Source organism: Bidens hawaiensis, unplaced genomic scaffold (assembly GCF_021521415.1).
Source record: "Bidens hawaiensis isolate Kalapana, Puna unplaced genomic scaffold, B.hawaiensis_p1.1 tig00014910_1, whole genome shotgun sequence".
Classification (NCBI taxonomy): Eukaryota; Viridiplantae; Streptophyta; class Magnoliopsida; order Asterales; family Asteraceae; genus Bidens; species Bidens hawaiensis.
The window spans coordinates 122677-143788 of record NW_027492323.1 but is presented as its reverse complement, the minus strand read 5'-3'; the positions used below and the strand labels follow the sequence as shown (position 1 = coordinate 143788).

Below are 21112 nucleotides of genomic sequence, written 5' to 3'. Positions count from 1 at the left end.
CGGATCCTTTGACTTTTAACAAAGTTCGTGACTTGATTTTGAATGAATATTCTAGAAGGAGGAATAATGGAGAATCATCAAGCACTTTGCTAAGTGCTGAAGGTAGAGGGCGGAGCAAGAACAGAGGAGGCAACAGGGGTAGATCAAAATCCAGAAAAAGAAGCAAGTCTAGACCAAGAAAAGATATTACTTGCTGGAATTGCCAGGAGAATGCGCATTTCAGAAGTCAGTGTACTAACCCTCTGGCACCTCAACAGAAAAAGGAAGTAAATTCTACTTCGGAAGTAAATGCTACTACAAAAGAAGTTTCAGATGATGAAGCCCTAGTCTGCTGTGTTGAGAACACAATTGAGTCTTGGATCATGGACTCCGGTGCGTCTTTCCATGCTACGTTTAGCACAAAGAGCCTATAGAATATCATAACAGGAAACTTTGGCAAAGTTCGTTTGGCGAATGATGAGGCTCTAGACATTACCGGGATGGGGGATATTGACTTGAAGACTCCTTTAGGTACTACATGGACTCTGAAAGATGTCAGAATAATTCCTAGGTTAAGGAAGATGTTGATTTCTATTTGGCAGCTTGACGATCAAGGTTATGGTGTTACTTTTGGAGGAAGGCAATGGAAGGTTATAAAGGGTAACTTGGTAATTGCTCGTGGGAAGAAAAAGGGTACGTTGTACATGGCAGAAATCTCAGCGGGAGAGGTAAATTCAGTGGCTAGTGGACCGAGTCCATCATGTTTGTGGCATCAACGACTCGGTCACATGAGTGAGAAGGGTTTGAAGATACTGGCAAAGAAAGGTAAATTCCCTAATTTGAAAAAGGTGGAACTTGATACAGGGTTCTGTGAACCTTGTGTACTCGGTAAGAAGAAACGGGTCACCTTTGTAAAATCAGGAAAAACACTTAAGGCAGAGAAGCTTGAGTTTGTTCATACTGATGTGTATGGACCAACACCAGTATCATCATTAGGAGGCTCCAACTACTACGTCACTTTCATTGATGATGCTACACGGAAGCTATGGATCTATTTTCTCAAAAACAAGTTCGAGGTATTTGATGTTTTCAAGAAATGGAAGGCAGCCGTGGAGATGGAAACGAATCTGAAAGTGAAGTGTTTAAAGTCTGACAATGGCGGGGAGTACATCAGCAGGGAATTCGTTAATTACTGTGCTGAGAGGGGTATAAAGGTGATTAATATCGTTCTGGGTACGCCACAGCAGAATGGAGTAGCCGAAAGAATTAATAGGACACTGAATGAAAGAGCTAAGGCAATGAGATTAAATGCAGGACTTCCAAAAACCTTCTGGGCAGATGCAGTCAACACTGCTGCATATCTTATAAATAGAGGACTGTCAGTTCCTCTGGGATTCAGAATTCCAGAGGAAGTATGGAGTGGAAAGGAGGTTACATTCAAACATCTAAAAGTGTTCGGTGGTGATGCTTACGTTGGGATAAAAGACACCGAGAGAGACAAGCTTGACCCTAAGGCGAAGAAGTGTACTTTTATAGGCTATGGTGACGCGAAGATGGGCTATAGGCTTTGGGATCCAAAGGTCAGAAAAGTATGCAGGGCTCGTGATCCGGTGTTTAATGAAGCAGGACTTTACAAAGATAGAAAGTCATTCACACAAGAAAGTTGATAAAGAACATGTAGAGTTTGAAAATACAAGTAAGAAGGTTGATAGTCAGAGTTCAGAAACATCAGAAGAGGTTGAGGAAGAAAATACAGATGAATTTGAGGATTTCTCTGAAAGTGGGAGTTCAGAGTCTAATACTGAACAGTTTCCACTGGAACAAGAAATGGTTACACCTCAGCTAGAGGTAAGGAGGTCTTCCAGAACCATTAGACCTCCTAAGAGGTATTCCCCTTCTGTTAATTACCTTCTACTGACGGAGAACGGTGAACCACGGTGTTACTCTGAAGTAATGAGTTTGAAAGACTCGTCTCAGTGGGAGCGAGCTATGAGAGAAGAGATGGATTCACTGAACAAGAACAAGACTTGGGTTCTTACACCGCTTCCAGCCGGGAAGAAAGCTATTCAGAACCGATGGGTATTCAGGATCAAGGATGAGAGTGATGATACAAAGAGATACAAAGCACGATTGGTAGTGAAAGGGTTCCAACAAAAGCATGGGGTTGATTATAATGAGATATTTTCTCCTATGGTAAAAATGACTACAATCAGACTGGTGCTTAGTATCGTGGCTGCATAAAACTTACATCTGGAGCAGATGGATGTGAAGACAACTTTTCTGCATGGTGACCTTGAGGAGAATATCTACATGGCATAACCAGAGGGGTTTCAAACAGTTGATAAAGAAAACATGGAGTGCAAGTTAAAGAAGAGTCTCTATGGATTGAAGCAGGCGCCCAGCCAGTGGTATATCAAGTTTGATGATTTTATAGGCAAGAATGGATACAAAAGATGTGAGATGGACCACTGCTGCTATCTCAAGAATTTCGATAGTTCTTATATCATTCTACTGTTGTATGTAGATGATATGCTGATTGCCGGTTCAGACATGTCAGAGATTAATAAGTTGAAGCGACAAATGTCTGAAGAATTTGAAATGAAAGATTTAGGTCCAGCCAAGCAAATTCTTGGCATGAGCATCACCAGAAACAAAAAGGACAGTTCTCTAACTTTATCTCAGGAGAAATACACCTGGAAAATTTTAGAGAAGTTCAACATGAGCGATGAGAAAACCACTACTCGAAGTACACCTATGGGTAGTCATATTAAACTTTCTAAGGATCAGTCTCCTAGTACTGATGGAGAAAAGGCAGAGATGGCAAAGATTCCTTATGCATCTGCAGTGGGTAGTCTTATGTATGCAATGGTATGCACGAGACCTGATATTGCTCACGCAGTGAGACTTATTAGCAGGTTCATGTCAAATCCAGGGAAAGCACATTGGGAAGCAGCGAAGTGGTTGCTTAAGTACCTAAAGGGAACTTCAAAGATGGCCTAATGCTTTAAATGCAAGGATGCAATTCTTAAAGGGTTTTTAGATGCTGACTTAGGTGGGTGCAAAGAGACTTATAAGAGTACTACAGGATATGTGTTCAATATGGGGGACACTGCAATCTGTTGGAAATCTAGACTGCAGAAGAGTGTGGCACTCTCAACCACAGAAGCTGAGTATATAGCAGCTGCTGAAGCGAGTAAGGAGCTTGTTTGGTTGAGGACTTTCTTAGAGGAGTTAGGCAGGGAAAAAACAGATTATCCGTTGTACTGTGATAATGAAAGTGTTGTGAAATTAGCCAAGAATCCTGTGTATCATGGTAAAACGAAGCTTCATATGCGTTATCATTTCATTCGGGGTTTAGTTAGTGATGGGACTATCAGGTTGAACAACATTAGGGGAGACCGGAATCCGGCGGATATGTTTACCAAGGTTGTGACCTTGGACAAACTAAAGCTCTGTGTAGCTTCAGTTGGTCTCCGGAATAGTGTTGAGGAGTTGGCGACGAACAGGTGGAAGACATGGTATATATTGAAGACTAAAGATTATTGGTACAAGTTGGTGTATATGTAGAGCAAGTGAAGACGTTCCGAGGATCCAAGTGGGAGATTGTTGGGTTATACGGGTGTAGCCCCGGCCCGTATTGGGTTGGGCAGTTGAAGACTTGAAGGGTTGAATGGGCTGGCCACCCACTCAACTTTAGTGGCCCGTTTATTTTATTTCTTGTAACTTGTGGAGAAAGAAATAAACCCTAGGTGCCTCCCTATATAAACCATATTGTATCATGTATTTTTTTGAGCACCTCAATAAAAGAAGAGACCCTGTTCGTTGCCCGTGGACGTAGGTTACACACCGTGACCGAACCACGTAAATCCCGTGTTCGTATCTTCTCTCTGCTTTACGATTATTATAATTATTGTTTTGTTTACAATTGTAATTGTGTGTTCATGAAACCCACTGCCGCCGTCACCATAATTATTTAATATATTGCAATAGTAGTGATTGCTTTTGGTGATTAGCTCGTGAGTCTACTGCCATCAATCATTATTACATAGTGGAGTTTTGATATTTGTTTGCAAAAAGATCTACTGCCACCACCGATTGATTAATTAATTTTGCAATAGTGTATTGCAAAAGTCAACCATCCATCATCATCATTCGACAGGAACAAGTCAGTTAATAGAAACAGAAGCCGTCGCTTATTTCAGGTTCGTGTTTTCATCATTTTTTTGGGGTTATTAATTTCTGTTCCGTTATACTTCTCGTTTGTTTCCGCTGCACGTTTTCGTTATAGAAATTAATTAGAAATACCGTTAAGTTCTTAAGGCCCAAGCCGTTGTATTGTATTGATTTCTGTCAGCCGCGTACACGTAATACCTAACAAGGGAGTGGTGGGAGGTGGTGAGTAAGGAGGTGGTGATGGTGTTGGAGGTGTAGGAGTGGTGGGAGGTGATGAGTACGGCGGTGGTGATTGTAACACCCCGGCTAAAGCGGAATATGCCCGGGTGTGACGTACAGATCACTCATAAGCTCGTAACGCTATTAAAGCGACAATAATTATATTTAATTCATTTCAATACATCACAAATACACAATCAAATATTAATACAATAAACTTTGAACTTTCGTCTCTTGTAACTTAATGGTCCAACTATTCTATTCTTCGATCCTTAAACTTCAACCTGCAACACGTTGAAAATAATATATTTAGTCAACAATAATGTTGGTGAAAATTCATATAGTTTTTTCATATATGTAATACGAAAAGTGTAAAATTCACAAGTCAAGATGTATTGGCTAAATCATAAAGCAAGAAAAGTAAATACATGATATTCCCGTTCGCTTGACAAAAGTCAAATCTACTAAGGAACCTCCGTTCGCCGCGCTACTTGGAGTATAGAATAATGATACCGCCATTTAAAAATGGACGGCGCAGGTACACCCTGTCGGACCCTCCCGCTATGAGTATGTGTATGATACCGCCATTAACAAATGGACGGCGCAGGTACGTCCCGTCGGACCCTCCCACTATGAGTATGCATATCCACAAAAAAAAAACAGTAAACAACTAGCACATAATTACACAGTTTACAAACAATATGATACAAAACAAATACATACAAGACACGCATGTGAATTTTAGTTTGACACAAGAAAACCAAGTTTGAATGTACTACACCCCAAAACATGTAAAAGTAAAAAGGGGTTATGAAAACTCACTTTGGAATCGAAGTGGAAATAAAGATAAAACTGAAAGCATGATAACAAAACCAAAGCAACCAAAAGTGCGTTAAAAAATCCGAAACGATTAAGCTTCTCGAGCTAAAAATAAACAAGTGTGAATATTTAAAGACTAACTAACGGAATTATTTAAAGTTAAAGTGGATAATTTAGTTTAAAGGGATTTGCGTTATTTTAATGAATTTTATGGTATTGATATGGTATTTCCATTATAACATTATGATATTTGTGTTTCACGAAATCTTAACGATGTTTATTATTTAATATTATTAAGTTTAATAATTTGATATTAAGATGGGGAAATACAATGCACAAAAATAAAATTAACGAACTAGTATTAACATTAATGAATTAAAGTTTATCAAAATTAATATTAGCGGGAGTAAATTGATGATTTACGTTGAGGTTGAGAATATATTACAAGTTTTACAATTGTTGATTATTATATAAATAATTAAATTTTACAGAATTGCATTTGTAATATTATATTATTATTTTATAGGCGATGACGTGAAGAATAATAAGTAGTAATTATGAGTTTAGAAAATTATTTGACGTGTTAACGAAATGAGTTTTAATATTTTAACATTACGATATAGATTAGTAACGATTTTTACTTATTTTACAAGAGTGGAGGTTTGGTTTTTAAGCGAAAAATAGTGAGATATTATTTATACTTAATTTATATAATTTTTATTTAATTTAAACTGATTTTTGTTTGAAAAAAATTATGAGTTTTAATTAATTAATTTATTTATTATACTTAAAGAAAATTGATTTTAAAAAAAAGATAGAAATGATACAACACCGACCGGGGTTTCGAACCCAGGTCCCTGGGTTGACAACCAAGAGTTTTAACCAAGCGAGCTATACCTTTATTTAGATTAGAAATGAAAAGAAAATATATAAATATATCAGTTTGCTTCATCTTCTTCAACTTAACCCTAGAAATTTTGATTCTCCGATTTGGTTCGATGAACGTTAAAGTCGAAATAGGGGTTTAATTATGCCGTTGATCTTGATATAAAACCATATAAAAATTACCTTTAAGGGTGCCGGAATGCAAGGGAACGAGATGGCCGGAATAACGATCGGAAATTTCTTGAACACGGATTATAAGTGTAATATGATGTTAATTATGTTTGATTGCATGATTAGGCTTACTGGAGTGTCCTATTTATACTATTAATCGAGTCAATTTCGAGTTAATTAGGTTGGTTTGATCGCGGCTTAATATCCGGCGAAGGTTATGGATTTTACGGCAGTTATGAGACGTTATAATCTAATTAATACGTTGATTACCGTTTAATACTGAAGACTAAAGCCGTTGCACCAGTAAAATGGGTCAAACGCGAAGATCTCGGCTTAATTGGGGCTCGCCGGAGTCGTTCCTCGGCCGCCGGAGCTGCGCCGGAAAACCGTGAAGGGGGGAGGGTTATATTAATTTAATATAGCTCCGGCCGCCGGAGCTGCGCCGGAGGCTTAATTGGGTTATATTAATTTAATATTATAATTTAGAAAAAGTTTCATTTTTTCCCTTGCAGTATCAAGTTTTATTAAATCTGAATTGTAATTTTTATTTACCCTTTAGACCTTAAACTTTGATAAATGGTTAGAATGAGAAATAAATTATAGAACTTAGATAATTATCATATTTTACCCGAATAGTTGCAACTCGATTATATTAATGATGAACATTAAACATGAATATAATGAGACGAAGAAACGGTTTGGTTTAATGAATACGAGGTCACATTAAATACACGAACGAAACTTGTGATTAATATATATATTCATAACAAAACCGAAAATTTAAAATGGGTCGGGTTTTCGGGTTTGAGAAGTAACGAATGTTACAGTGATGGTGTTGGAGGAGGCGGAATGATGGCAGGAGGTGAAGATGGTGGAGGCTCTATCTCCGGTGTTGATGGTGTAGGAGAGCCTATACAGATAGGTTTGCACGACTGACAATGCACGGTGCATCCATTATCACAAAACTTAGGACAAACATGCACTAGGTTATGACATTCTTTGTAAGTTGGGCCCTTGCATGTTGCGTGGCTAGGGTTGTTAGCAATTCTAGCGCCTCACCAATCATCATCACCACCACAAGCAATATGACATGACAAAGTCATTGCAGCCCGGGCTTAAAAATACTCTTAAAATTTTGAACTAGCTTGTAGTTGTAAATGTATACCCAATTGTTTCTATGTATTGAATTGGTGCTTATTGTGACTGACAGCCTCCATACTTATAGGCAAATGAGATGTATGCTGAACCTCAACAACTAATCATGTAACAATGAAGTACCTTCAATTTAAGGTATCTTCCAAGCCCCTTTTTATTTGCTTTAGGTATAAATTTGGCATCCCTTATTTGGTAAGCTATATGCTACACTTTCTACAAAAAGGAATCTGCCTTCTGTTTTATGAACAAATTTGTGAACCCAAATCCATACATTAAAAGAGGGAATGCTCAACCATTTTATTTGTACAAAAAAAAAAGAAAAAAAAAAGTTAACTTCGGGCTATATTATGTTCTTTTCTAACATATCCAATGGGGAAATTAAAATTTGAGAGAATAAGGCAACATGTCAAATAATTACTTTATTTAACGAATCCTTCTTTTAACATTAGTTTCTGGCTTTCTGCAATGATAATTGACAAGAAATCTATTTAAAAAGTTTACAAAATGGAAAAAACGAAATATTAGCATGTTACTAGACACGCCCATTATACCAATGGGGTGGTGGACCGGTGGTCTATGGGAAGTGCAAAGCATTTAACCACCTATCATTTATCAGAAAGGGTTCTTAGATGATAGGGATTAAAAGGAATTCGCTGATGGAAAAAAAAAAACTAGACGCGTCCATTTTACCACCTATCATTTATCAGAAAACAAATTTGAAGTAATCTGTAACTAAAAGGTGTAAAGAATCTTTCATTTCATAATGGACTTGTATTGGAAATGTATCCAGGCATCTTATAATATATTTGATCATTAAGTTAGCACAACATAAAGCATCAGTGATTCCAGATGCTCATCTAATCAAAAACATCCATTGACTTTTAACATCTTCCAATATTGTTGCAACATAACTTGTGACATACTCCACGTCTTCATGAATCATAACAGTATGATCATAAGTCATAACTAAAACTCTAAAAGGCAACCATTTATTTCATTATAACTAGCGCATTCCTATTAGGGCTTTTTCGATTGATATGAAATTCCGGGGAGGTCATGAATTCGAATCTCATGAAAACTTCCTAATTAATATCAGACTTTTAGCATTTTAATTTACAGTTTACATAAGTATTTTTTATTTTTTACTTTTTTGCAATTTATGGTGAAATAAGTGTGATTTTACCCTAAGTATGACAACAATTTTGTTCCAACAAAACTTAATTTAGCCGAACTCTTTAATAATGAACAGAGTAAAAATACCGGCGGTACATAGCAAGGAAAAATTCTGGTGCTCGCCAGCCATTTATTGTCATAAAATGAAACCACGGTGACGGAGAGTGTTACAAGTTTGAAAGTTGGACGATACCTTATTTTTGGACCAAACATCGTGCACAAAAACTGAAGTTTACTCAAAATATAAGATAAGAGGCAAGTATTTTTGGACGATACCTTATTCGTCGGATGTGCCATAACATTGTGTAGACTTGCATTATGAACAAGCTTCAGAAAGTAGGGTTTGTATTATGTTTCTTCAATTCAAGTCTGTTTATTATCTATCAATCTTAATGAATTATTATGGTACATCTTTACATCCTCTATCGATCTATAGCTAAACATTTCGACTTATTAAGTTACTAGACCACTTACGAACAGACTTAACTACACTAACTCTCTTAAGACTTTGCTACTAACTAAAATATAAACAGTTAAGCACACCTATTCTTCGCCTAAATGTTGTCATTTAACTAAAGAAAAAGAAACAAGGTGTAGTTTGCTAGTTTATTCTTGCAAAGATTAGCACACCCTGAATTGATACACTATAAATTTGAGATGAAAGTAATTTTATTAGTCAATATCTTGGAAGCTATGTTCCTTATTACATAAATTTGTTTTACACAATTTTGTTACACAACTAAACACTTAGTAGTACGTTATGCATACATAGTAATTAACAAGAAGAAGCAAAATCTATCTCTTGCATACAACACCACGTCCGTTCACACCACTTTGACACATCAAGCTCGGTAATTCCAAGTTCAAAGATGAACCATCTTCACGGCTGCTTCCCTTAAACTTAGCCACAGAACAATCAGTAGCAAATGAATTTGTACTTGCAAACTTGTTATTTCCTCCCATGACAGGCATCAACACGCCCATTTTCACCTTGCTCACATAGTCGCTCTTGTAAGTTTGTCCCAAAACGCCGTCTACTTCATCACTTAACGAGAAGAAGTTGAACTTGAGATCAAGATGCGCAAAGCAATCATCATCGGTTATACCATAGTTATGGACTCTTGATTCTTGTTTTGTGATTGGAACCACTTTGGTAGTGATCTTGAAGAGGTTTTCAACTTCAACAACAATGTTGTTGGTATCTTGAAGCCGAGTGATTGATGTTGAGGAAGACTGCCATTTGGAGCCTTCGGTTTCTGGTAGAATGATGTTTTCTCCATCGAATGTAATGGAAATACGATCGATGGAGTCATCCCAAGTGAATGTTTTTTGAGCACTAATTTTTAGTTTATGGTTGTCAAAAAGAACTCCAATGGATTGAACCCAAGTGAAGTCGCGGCCCATGTTTTTGTTTCGCTTGCCAATGAAGTGGCCGTTGATGTGAAGGTTGTTATCGGCGACAAGGCAAAAATCTTGATCCTTCTTTCCATGGAAGTAGAATGTGATGCCGTCAGCACCAATGAAACGCGGATCTTGGCACACTGCTCCCGGCATATCACAAGCTGCGAATTTTCATGCACATATTTAGGTGGTTATGTGTATGTAATAGTTAGTGTAACTTATATATAAAAAAAATGTTTATTTATAAGTAAAAGAAGATAGTGTTGTGAATGACTTACTGCAAACTGGCTTGCAGGATACACAATTAACTGTACATTGATTAGGACAAGAAGCAGGACACGTGTGCTCAGTGTCGTAACATTTAGGATACTTGCTGTTTTTGCACTTGGCTTTCTTTGGTTTCGATGGTGGAGTAGGGTACCATGGAGTAGGCGGCGATTGAGGAGTTGTTGGTGAAGGAGTGGTGGGAGGTGGTGATGAAGGGGTGGTTGAAGGCGGTGATTGAGGTGGGGTCTCAAAATTTGGCGGTGATTGAGGTGGGGTCTCGAAATTTGGCGGTGAATGAGGTGGGGTCTCGAAATTTGGCGGTGACTGAGGTGGGGTATCAAAATTTGGCGGCGATTGAGGTGGGGTCTCGAAATTGGGGGGTGATTGTGGCGGGGTCTCGACCTCTGGTGGTGGCGAATGAGGTGGGGTTTCAACCTCTGGCGGTGATTGAGGTGGGGTCTCGAAATTTGGTGGTGACTGAGGTGGGGTCTCGAAATTTGGCGGTGATTTTGGTGGGGTCTCGACCTCTGGTGGTGGCGATTGAGGTGGGGTTTCGACCTCTGGTGGGGGTGATTGTGGTGGGGTGTCAACCTCCAGTAGTGGTGATTGTGGTGGGGTCTCTACCTCCGGTGGTGGTGATTGTGGTGGGGTCTCTACCGCCGGTGGTGGTGATTGAGGTGGAGCCTCTACCTCTGGTGGTGGTGATTGTGGTGGGGTCTCTACCTCCGGCGGTGGTGGTGATTGAGGTGGGGTATCTACCTCCGGCGGTGGTGGTGATTGAGGCGGGGTCTCTACCTCTGGCGGTGAGTATGGTGGAGTCTCTACCTCTGGTGGTGACTGTGGTGGGGTCTCTACCTCTGGTGGTGATTGCGGTGGAGGTTCAATCTCAGGTGTTGATGGTGTAGTGGAGCCTATACAAATAGGTTTGCACGACTGACAATGCACCGTACATCCGTTATCACAAAACTTAGGGCAAACATGCACCAAGTTGTGACATTCTTTGTAAGTTGGATCTTTACAGGTTGCGTGGCTAGGGTTGTTACCGATTCCTGGTGGGGTTTTCGCCTCACCAATTGCCGCCAAAATCACCATCACAAGCACCAACATAACATGGCAAACGACTGACCGAGCCATTGCAGCCCGGACTTGAAAATACTCTTTAAAATTTTGAACTAGTTTGTAGTTGTGAAGGTGTACTCAATTGTTTCTATGTATTGAATTGGTGCTTATTGTGACTGATGGCCTCCATATTTATAGGCAAATGAAATGCATGCATGAATCTATTACAACTAGTCATTAGAGGTGCACAAATCGGTTTTTTTTAAAAAACCGGTTCGGTTATTAACCGGACCGGTTTTTTTCGTCCAGGAAAAAAACCGGTTTGGTTAATAACCGGACCGGTTAATAACCGGTTTTTTGTATGAAAACCATAACCGGTCAAACTGGTTAGGACCGGTTTAGGAACCGGTTAGAACCGGTTAATAAACCGGTTTTTTTATTAACCGGTTTTTTAATAACCGGTCTAACCGGTTAACCCGTTTTTTTTTTTTTTTAAATAACCATTATTTTTTCACAGTATAAACAAACCGGTAACTACAAGCATTAAATCGTTATCGCATATTCGTAACTCAAAAATACATAACTTTCATTTATAGCCTTTACATTAAAAATACAAACATTAAATCGTTATCGCATATTCGTAACTCAAAAATACAAACATTAAAGAATGCTTAGACACGATTACATTAACAACTCGCTGTTTCTTACTCATTATTTTCATCGCTACCCGATCCCGAGCTATTCCTTAGGTAATCGTCGTACGCGGCTTATTCATCGGTCATTGGTTGAGTGTGTCCTTGATTGACCTCGTCTTCATACAAGCCCGCCTCATAGTCCATTTCCCCCTCGAGTGAGCGTTGATGTTGTGCCCTATCTAAAGAGTCCAAGTAATCCTTGTAGCAAATAGACATCTCTACAGCTGGTGGAGTGAGTCGAGTCCTCCTAATCGATATAACCCTGCCAGAAACAGAAAAAGCAGACTCCGAAGCTACCGTGGAAGCTTGGACCGTTAGTAAATCTTTGGCCATGGCGGCGAGGATCGGAAACTCATCCTCCTTACCTCTCCACCAAGCCAGCAAATCAAGACTTCTAAATTCATCTGGAGTCATGTGTTTCACAAAGTTGGTACCACCATACCTTCCAAGTTCACTGCTTGGGGTGTTTACCTTTTGACGTTTACCGGCGTCTTCCCAAATCATGTAGTACATCCCCATTTCAAGGTCGGTTTGGGATTGGGATTGGGCAACAGCTCTTAACGAGTCATGAATTTGGGAAGACGACCCGTATTTTGTAAGGTAAACATCATACATGTTAGACAAGGTGGTGTTGAAAGCATTCTTTAAAGTTTGGTTATAATAGGGGTTTTGATCGTCGTTTAACTCTAGCTCATCACAAATTTTTTCTATTAAAGCTTCAACACCACCAACATTTATGCAAGGGTTTAACGCAGCAGCACATGTCAAAACAGCGGGTAGTTGTTGAAAATATTTTCTAAATTTTTCTTTCATTTTTACACCCATATCAAAATAAGGTGCACCCCTACAATGAAGTTCACCCAACTTTGTGCACATGACAGCAATTTTTGGTAAAGCAATGGGCTTGTTGGATAGTAAACCCCGGATAAACTAGTTGTGCAAGATTTAAAAATTTGAAGGACCTCCGTAACGATCTCAATCAATAACCAGTTTCTAGGATCGTACGGTGCACATTTACCCCTATTTGACATTATTTGATGAAACGCAATTAGTGATTCTTTTTGTTGGATGGCTTTCTCAAACATATCACAAGTCGAGTTCCATCTTGTTGGACAATCCCAATTGGGCCCCAACAATTGACAATTAGCTTCATCACAAAATTTTTTGTATCTTGAAAATGTTTTATTGTTGCTAAAAACATCTCGTAACATTCTTTTAAAATTGTTTCTTTGCGTTTCGATCACGTTTAACCCATCTTGCACGGCCAAGTTGATAATATGTGCAATGCATCGGCTATGAAAAAACGCTCCATCACAAATAGGTTTATACTTTAATTTTAAATGGCCAACCGCGGCCGTATTGTTGGACGCGTTATCAAACGAAATTGAAAAGATTTTATCTTCAATCTTGTATTGTCGAATGACTTTATCCAAGAGTTTAAAAATATTTCTACCCGTGTGCGGGTAATCAAACAATTGAAACGCAACGGTTCGTTTCATCATTTGCCACGACTCGGGGTCAACCCAATGATCCGTCACACAAATGTATGAGTCGGGCGAACCATTAGGTACCGACCACACATCCGTTGTTAAGTTTACACCAGTTTGTAAGTTTGAAAAGTATGAAATTAGTTCGGATTTAGCGTTTTTCCAAGCTTTAAGACAATCTCTTCTAAGGGTCGAACGACTTACGTGTTGGTAGCGTGGTTGAACATACTTTTGCATCATCTCCGTGAATTGAGGGTTGTCGAAGTGGTTGAAAGGAAGTGTATTTTGAATCACAAAGTTTGAAAACTTTTGACGTACTGCTTCAAGGTCGTACGTAAACACCGTTCCTTGATTCGTCATCTCCGGCTGCGAACTACTTCCCGATTCGTCCTTCAAGGCCTTGCAAAAGGGCCTTTGTACATGCGCTTTTAAAGTGGAGTTTGCATCTTTGCCATAAAACTTCAAACAATGTTTGCATCGAGCTTTTTGGCTACCGTTAGACATTTCGCATAGGTCGAAATGTTGCCAAACATCATGGTTTCGTTTCGTGGGGATGACCCGAACGACCGTTTCTCCCGTGTTCGAGGCACCCATGTTGACGGATGAAGTAGCACTTTGGGAGGCCATGATAATCGATTACGAAATTAGAGCGTATGGAGTGGTAATGTGGTATAATAGAGCGTGAGATAACAAAATAATCGCGTATGAAATAAACGTTTAGAGCGTTTGGAGCGTTTGGAGTTGTATAATCGAGTGTGTTCTAACCAATACCCAACCTAAACTATATATAGATGTTTGTGGGGGTAGAATGGTAAATAAAAAAAAAACGGTCAAAAACTTGAAAAAAACGGCTATATAGCCGTTTCTCAACGGCATAAACCGGTTTTTAACCGGTTAACCGGTTACTAAAAAACCGGTTAACCGGTTTTTCTATAACGGTTATAAACCGGTTTATAAAAAAACCGGTTAACCGGTTTTTTAGTAACCGGTTACTTAAAAAAACCGGTTTTTTTTATAACCGGTTTCAAAACCGGTTTGGGCTCTAAAAAGTATAACCGATATACAAACCGGCGGTTTGTAAACCGGTTTTTAAAACCGGTTTTTAAAATAACCGGTTTCCGGTTTAAACCGGCAAACCGGTTCGGGGACCGGTTTTTTTGAACACCTCTACTAGTCATGTAACATTGAAGTATCTTCAATTTAAGGTATCATTCAAACCCCTTTTTATTTGCTTTAGGCTTAAATTTGGCATCCCTTGATTAGTAGGCTACATGCTACACTTTCTACAAAAGGATAACCACCTTATGTTATATTGCAGTGTATGAACCAATCTGTGAAACCCAAATCCATAAATAAAAGAGGGAAAGTTCATCCATTATGTTAAAATAAATTATTTTTTTTTTGGGCTGTATTATGTCAAATTACTTTATTGAAATTAATCCCTATTTTAATATATAAGTTTATGCAATTATATATAATATGAAGTTTATTTAAAAAGATTTGGAAAATGAAAAATAATATGAACATGTTACTCATCACATTCATTTTACCATCTATATATATCAGGAAAAAAATTTAAAAATAAAAGTAAATGTAATTCTGTGATCCCAAACTCAACTCTTGGTCATATTGGATTAGCATGTACTAAAACATATATATATATATACTGTTAAATTAGCATACTAAACAACTAATCGTCTTTAACCACCAGAAAGCGAGTAGCAAAATAACATAAGATGACATGCCATAAATCCTGCTATATTGAAGTATTCTGTAATACAAAAGGTATACTATACTTCATTGACTTGTATTTTGTAATGTCTCCAAATAACCACCCATCTCATATTATATTTGATCATAAAGTTAGTGCACTATAAAGCATCTTTCATTCCACATGCTCATCAAAGTCCATATTATCCCATTGGCTTCTCTTACTTTTAATGCAGGATTGTCTCTTCCTTTTAATGCAGGATTGCCTTGTTCACATCTGCATCCCTTCACCATCAAGGTAGACATATTTACTAGGCGTGTTCAACAACCAATTTTAACTAAAGAACTGCGTAAATGTTTGTACATGCAAGATGTTGGGTTTCAGTAGTGATCAGTCCATGGATTAACGATTAAACCCGGTTTTAATAAAAGTTTCATAATTATTAATCTCATTAATTATTATCAACGCAGCGGAATAAATAAAATGAGTAATCATCACTTCATGGAATTACGAGTACAAATCTAAGCAACCAAATTAAAAATAAATCATACACCGATAATATTCAATTTCACCTCGGTTAATGAATAACCGGTCGAGACACCAAGGGATAACAAGCTTCGCTAGTTGACTAAACAAGATCAAGTGGTGGCGGTGCACGATGGCAGCCAACAGCAGCGGTGGCAAGACGGCGGCTGGTCAGTGGTGGCGATGGTTCCGACGTGTAGGAGGTGGTGACCGGCAGCGATTTCCGGTGGAAAGGGAAGTGGCCGGCGGCGGTGGAGAGGCACAAGGAGATAGAGCAAAAAAAACCTTTTGTGGTTAGGTTAAAACCTTTTTTTAATGATTAGGTTAACAGTTAACTAGTTTATTAATAAACTAGATAATCCTAATCGGGCCACCAAGCCCATCTCCAACTTCAAAGCCCAGTCCATGAATATGGCCATCTGGTTATTACAAGTCATTACCCGTTAACTAACTTAAGCAGGTTTATGCTCGTTACCCAAGGTGTAACTCTCACGGGTCATAACTCGGTCGGCCATGTTGACTTAACCGAACCGGTCCATAATATCTGGCAGTCTCCCACTTGGACGGTTTCTGGTTAAGTTCCTTAACATTGACAGCCATCGGTGATCTAGCTACACATGGCTACCCCAACAAGTTATGATATTTTAAAGTCATTAACCAAAACATCTTGAAATACACTATTGCAAGATAATGAGCTTATGGTCATCGTTGTCATCTATCGTTTCTGTATACGACATCAATTGAACAATGAGACATGGATCAGATTCAACCTTATATGGCGTTCAATCATTATCATTATCATTCTCGATCTTGAGTTAAAGTGGTCCAATCAAACACACAGTAAGTTTGGGTGAGGCCTCATACTTCATCAGTTTGAATCAACAAGGGCGCCATGATGTCTAACTGTTACATATCATATAAGAGTACAGAATCTCATCTTGATTATATACAACTCCCACTGAACTTCAGAATATTCCCAACCAATGCCTTTATAGCCGATAGTTACGCGACTGGTGGTTGGGCATAAGTCGTGTATATTATTATATTAGTTGTTTCGTTTTAGTTTAATTATCATGGGTACATTGGTACTTCAAGCGTGTTTACATGTTTCAAGTCATTGGAAGCTAAGGATGCTTATTGGGGTGATTTACGAGCTTGGAATGACAACTTAAAAGAGTGGAATTGGTCGGCACATGAAGTGCTTGTGGCTTGGTCCTTCACGTAGCGCGAATGACAAAATAGTCGGTGTTACTTTTCCACTGCTTCGCGTAGTGCGAAGCAACTAGTCTTCATCCCTTCACGTAGCGCAAAGGGCTTCTTCAGTAGGGATTTTTGGCATCTTTCTTTACTTTTGCATTGGGAAACGTGTCGACCAATTCCGATCTTCTAAGTCATCATTCCAAGCTCGTAAATCACCCCAATGCATCCTTAGCTTCCAATAACCCAAAACACGTAAACACGCTTGAAGTACCAATGTTCACACGATAATTAAACTAAAATGAAACAATTAATATAATTATATACACGCCTTATGCCCAACCATCAATTAGTACAATTTGCAAGCATCAATTCATCTCGGTCGTGAACTTTTGTTCATGAAATTGATTATTTAATAAATCGATTGATTATATATTTACAGTTGATCGGCTGATTTGGTATTTACAAATGATCGATTTGGTAATTTATAATTGATCGATTGCGTTGAAAGTTTTAATTGATCTATATGTTTGAAGTAGTAGGATGAAAGAGAAGAAACCATTTAATTCAAAAATGTGACCGCCAAAAATTTGTAAAAACTTCAATTCGCACGTTTTGTATAATATTTTAGTTTGTATTTGATCCAACCCCTTAAAAAATAATCATGGCATCCCTCACAAAAATACTATTCAACTTTTTTATTGGTGTTTCCACCAATACCATCCAATCAATCAATAACACCTAATACCTCCACTCCATAATTAAATAATTTATAAACTATAAGACATCTACCTATATTCTAATAAAGTAAAATAAACGTGGATACTTGTCATGTTTTGGTTAATTCTTACAATTTTTTCCCTTCAAAACTAATTTACCCTAATATATATAATAAATCAATAATTATTCACTTTCCTTTTACACTATATATATAATATCTATATATTTTTATAAATATAAATATTAACATATTATTTTACTACATATTTCAAAATACTTGGTGAATTTCAAAAATCAACAACAAATCATGTTTCTCAAATGAAAATTGTTTCGGGTTTTTATGGAACTTAAATTTGATATTATGGGTCAAAAGTTGGTAAATAGATTATTTGGTACAAATTAACTACATTTAGGTCAAAATTGGTTACGGGTCAAAAATGAAAATTTTGAGTATTTTTAAAAGTTTGAGAATGCAAAATAGATTTATCGTCAACTTTGTTATGGGTTCAAAGTGTTGACTTTGAAATGTCAAAAGTATGAAAGTTAGAGTTTTAAACATGATTCGTGTTTAAAATTTATTTTTAAGGGCATTTTTTAAAATAATCAAAAGGTTCGGGATTTGGCAAACTGACTATTTTTCTCTCAACTATTAAAATGTAAAAAAAGACTGCGAACACTTTCGACATACCATCCCCATGCCTATTGATGGTCGGGTGTATTTAATGTATTTAAATAGTTTATTTTATAGTTTTTATTTAATTTGTAGTTAAGATTATGGCACTTCAAATGTGTTTTTTTTATGTTTTGTAGGTTTCAAGAGAGTATGAGCTAAAACGCTGAATTATTTAATTAAACATTTCAAGGACGTGTTCATGTTCGCATTTGACGTTAAAGATGGAGCAAGAGAATATTATTAAAGCTTGAAAAATATTGATAGATTTGATTTAATAATTTAAGTGGTATGAAAAAGAATTAGTAAATTGAGCAGCAATTGGCTACGTAAAGGATGAGAGCTAGCTAATTAAAAGTCATGTGGGCTTGAGTAATTAAATGAGCATAATATTGAATCAGTTGGAAAGAAACCCGGTTCGTTACATTGACTTTGAATGATGAATCAAATTATTAATTGGATTATTTAATGGGCTCATCATATGGGCTTGCAAGTTGACTCTCCACACAAAGAAAGGGAGTGGGCATCAAAAAAAAAAACAACAGCCTTGGCTGTGTGAGCACGGCTGACTTTAAAGGAGTTACAAGACGTTGGGGGTGGACGGCAGTTTTAGAGTCAAGGAGAGACGAAACAGAAGCTCAATAAAAGAATAATTTTAAAAAAAGACCCAACACCATTGAATTACCATTCTTGAAGAGAGGAAAACAAAAGCGAAGATGGTCTCCACAATCATGAGCGGCTAATCCACCCTTAATCATTCCCGGGTGTAGGGTTTTGTAAGTTTTAGGGTTTTTCAAATCTATGAATTGAGATAATATTTTATGTAATCGTTTGGTGTGAACACGAATTGTGTGACTTTTTATTATTATGAACTTATGTTGTTAAGGATTTCTTGCACCATTGACCTCATAAGATGATAGTTGCTAGGGTCCATGATGCGTGTTAGGGTTAATTCATGTTCTTAATCTATATTGCATATACTTGTCCAAAATTCTTTGCGTGAAGGTTTTCTTGCACCATTTACTTAGGATAGACAAGTATTAATACTTTTCGTTGGGAAATTATGTATTAAACCTAAATAACTATTGTGATTACATGAACTCATTTTTATAGTGTGTCTTGCCTGAATTCCTTATAGAACTTGAAACCCGGGTTTGATTCGTTTCATAATCATTGTTTACAATTCAAATTTATTTCTTGCACATTATTATTTGTTTTCATTAAAACTTAAAAAAATATTTATTTTAAACCAAAATCATTTTTGGTCTATACGACTACTTAAAAAGCTTCATAATTGTTAATCGATTAAATTTAGATCACCGACCACAAACTCTTCATGGTTCGACACCCTTCTTACCCTAACTAGTTTAAGGTGATTAGGAACACATTCTTCTTTATCTTTGACCGGTCCGACGACGACCGATCAAATTTTGGCGCCGTTGCCGGGGAGATTGTACGCTTGGTGTTTTTAAATTTAGTTATTTTTTTAATTAGTGATTATCTGTTTATTAATTTTGTTTTATTTATTTTTAGTTATTTATTTATTTATTTTTATTTTTTCCTCGTTTACACTAGGTTTGTTACGTGTGCAGGTGACAAAAAGTGTATGCATACCCGATTAACAACAAGAAATTCACCACTTGCTTTTGAACCGGAAATCAAACGATTAGCAAGACAAAACCGAAACCGACAACAAAACTTGCAACCCATTTCACCCGAACCTACAAACATGAGAAACCACTCAATTGGCAATAACCGTAGACCACCCATTCCACCGATGCCCATTAATCCAAACCACAACTCTACTCAAAACCGAAATTCCAACCGAAACCAAAATCCAAATCTCAATAACAACCAAAGAAGCCCACAACACCAAAGTCCTCCCCAACAAAACCTTTTTCCCAACAATGGTGAAGAAAATGATGAAGAGGATAATGTTAGTATCCACACATTACACGCGAGAGACACGGGTTATAATGATGAGTGTGATGAGTTTGGGTATGCAGATAATTATGGGAATGAAGATTTTAATGATGTCGAGGAGGAATATAATCATGAAGATGGGTATGAGCAAAGCAGCAATTATGGGGAGTGGAATGGTAATGAGTACGCAGATTATAGGTACGCGGCGGATACGGGTTTGATAATATCCCTCCAAACAATAATCAGAGAGGAAACCGGATCAACATCAACAACAACAATCTTTTTGAACGGTTTCCTAATCCAAACGGAAGGGGTAGGAATCAATTCCAACATGGTATTCCAATTAACAATCAACGGTGTGGCGGTTATAACAACCATCATCCACAGTTTCAAAGAAGACATCATGTGGCGCCGGTTTATGGAGTTAATGGTCGGTTTAGGCCGGCTATTTCAGATAATACTTCACCTATTACTCCACCAAGGCCGGCTACAAGAGCATTTAAATCAAGACCCAATTACATAAATGTTCTTCCACATTTTCATAGTATGCCCACCGAGGAACCATACACACATCTGTCCGATTTCTCCGCCATTTGTGGCACAATTGGTGACCAAAACCTTGATCAAGATGAAGTGAAGTTGGGGTTGTTTCAATTTTCATTAAAAGACAAAGCTAAAAGTTGGTTTGTCACTTTGCCCACCAATAGTATTCACTCATGGGATGAAATGCAACAAGTGTTTTTGGATGAATACTATTCTTTGGCGAAAACAGATGAAGCCCGAATGAAGATTCGAACATTCCAACAACAACCGGGCGAATTATTTCACGAGGCGTTTACCCGCTTCAAAGAGTTGTTAAGGAAATGTCCACATCATCAAATTG

At 37.6% G+C, this 21112-nt stretch overlaps 1 protein-coding gene across 1 annotated transcript; it reads right to left on the bottom strand.

Moving 5' to 3' along the window:
- Positions 1-9369: 9369 nt before the first annotated feature.
- LOC143548103 (uncharacterized) lies at positions 9370-10605 on the bottom strand (the record flags this gene model as incomplete). Its single annotated transcript, XM_077039357.1, has 2 exons — positions 9370-10136; positions 10254-10605. Coding segments are annotated over 2 exons (1119 nt in total), but the record flags the coding sequence as incomplete, so codon positions are not given.
- Between the last annotated feature and the right edge of the window lie 10507 nt (positions 10606-21112).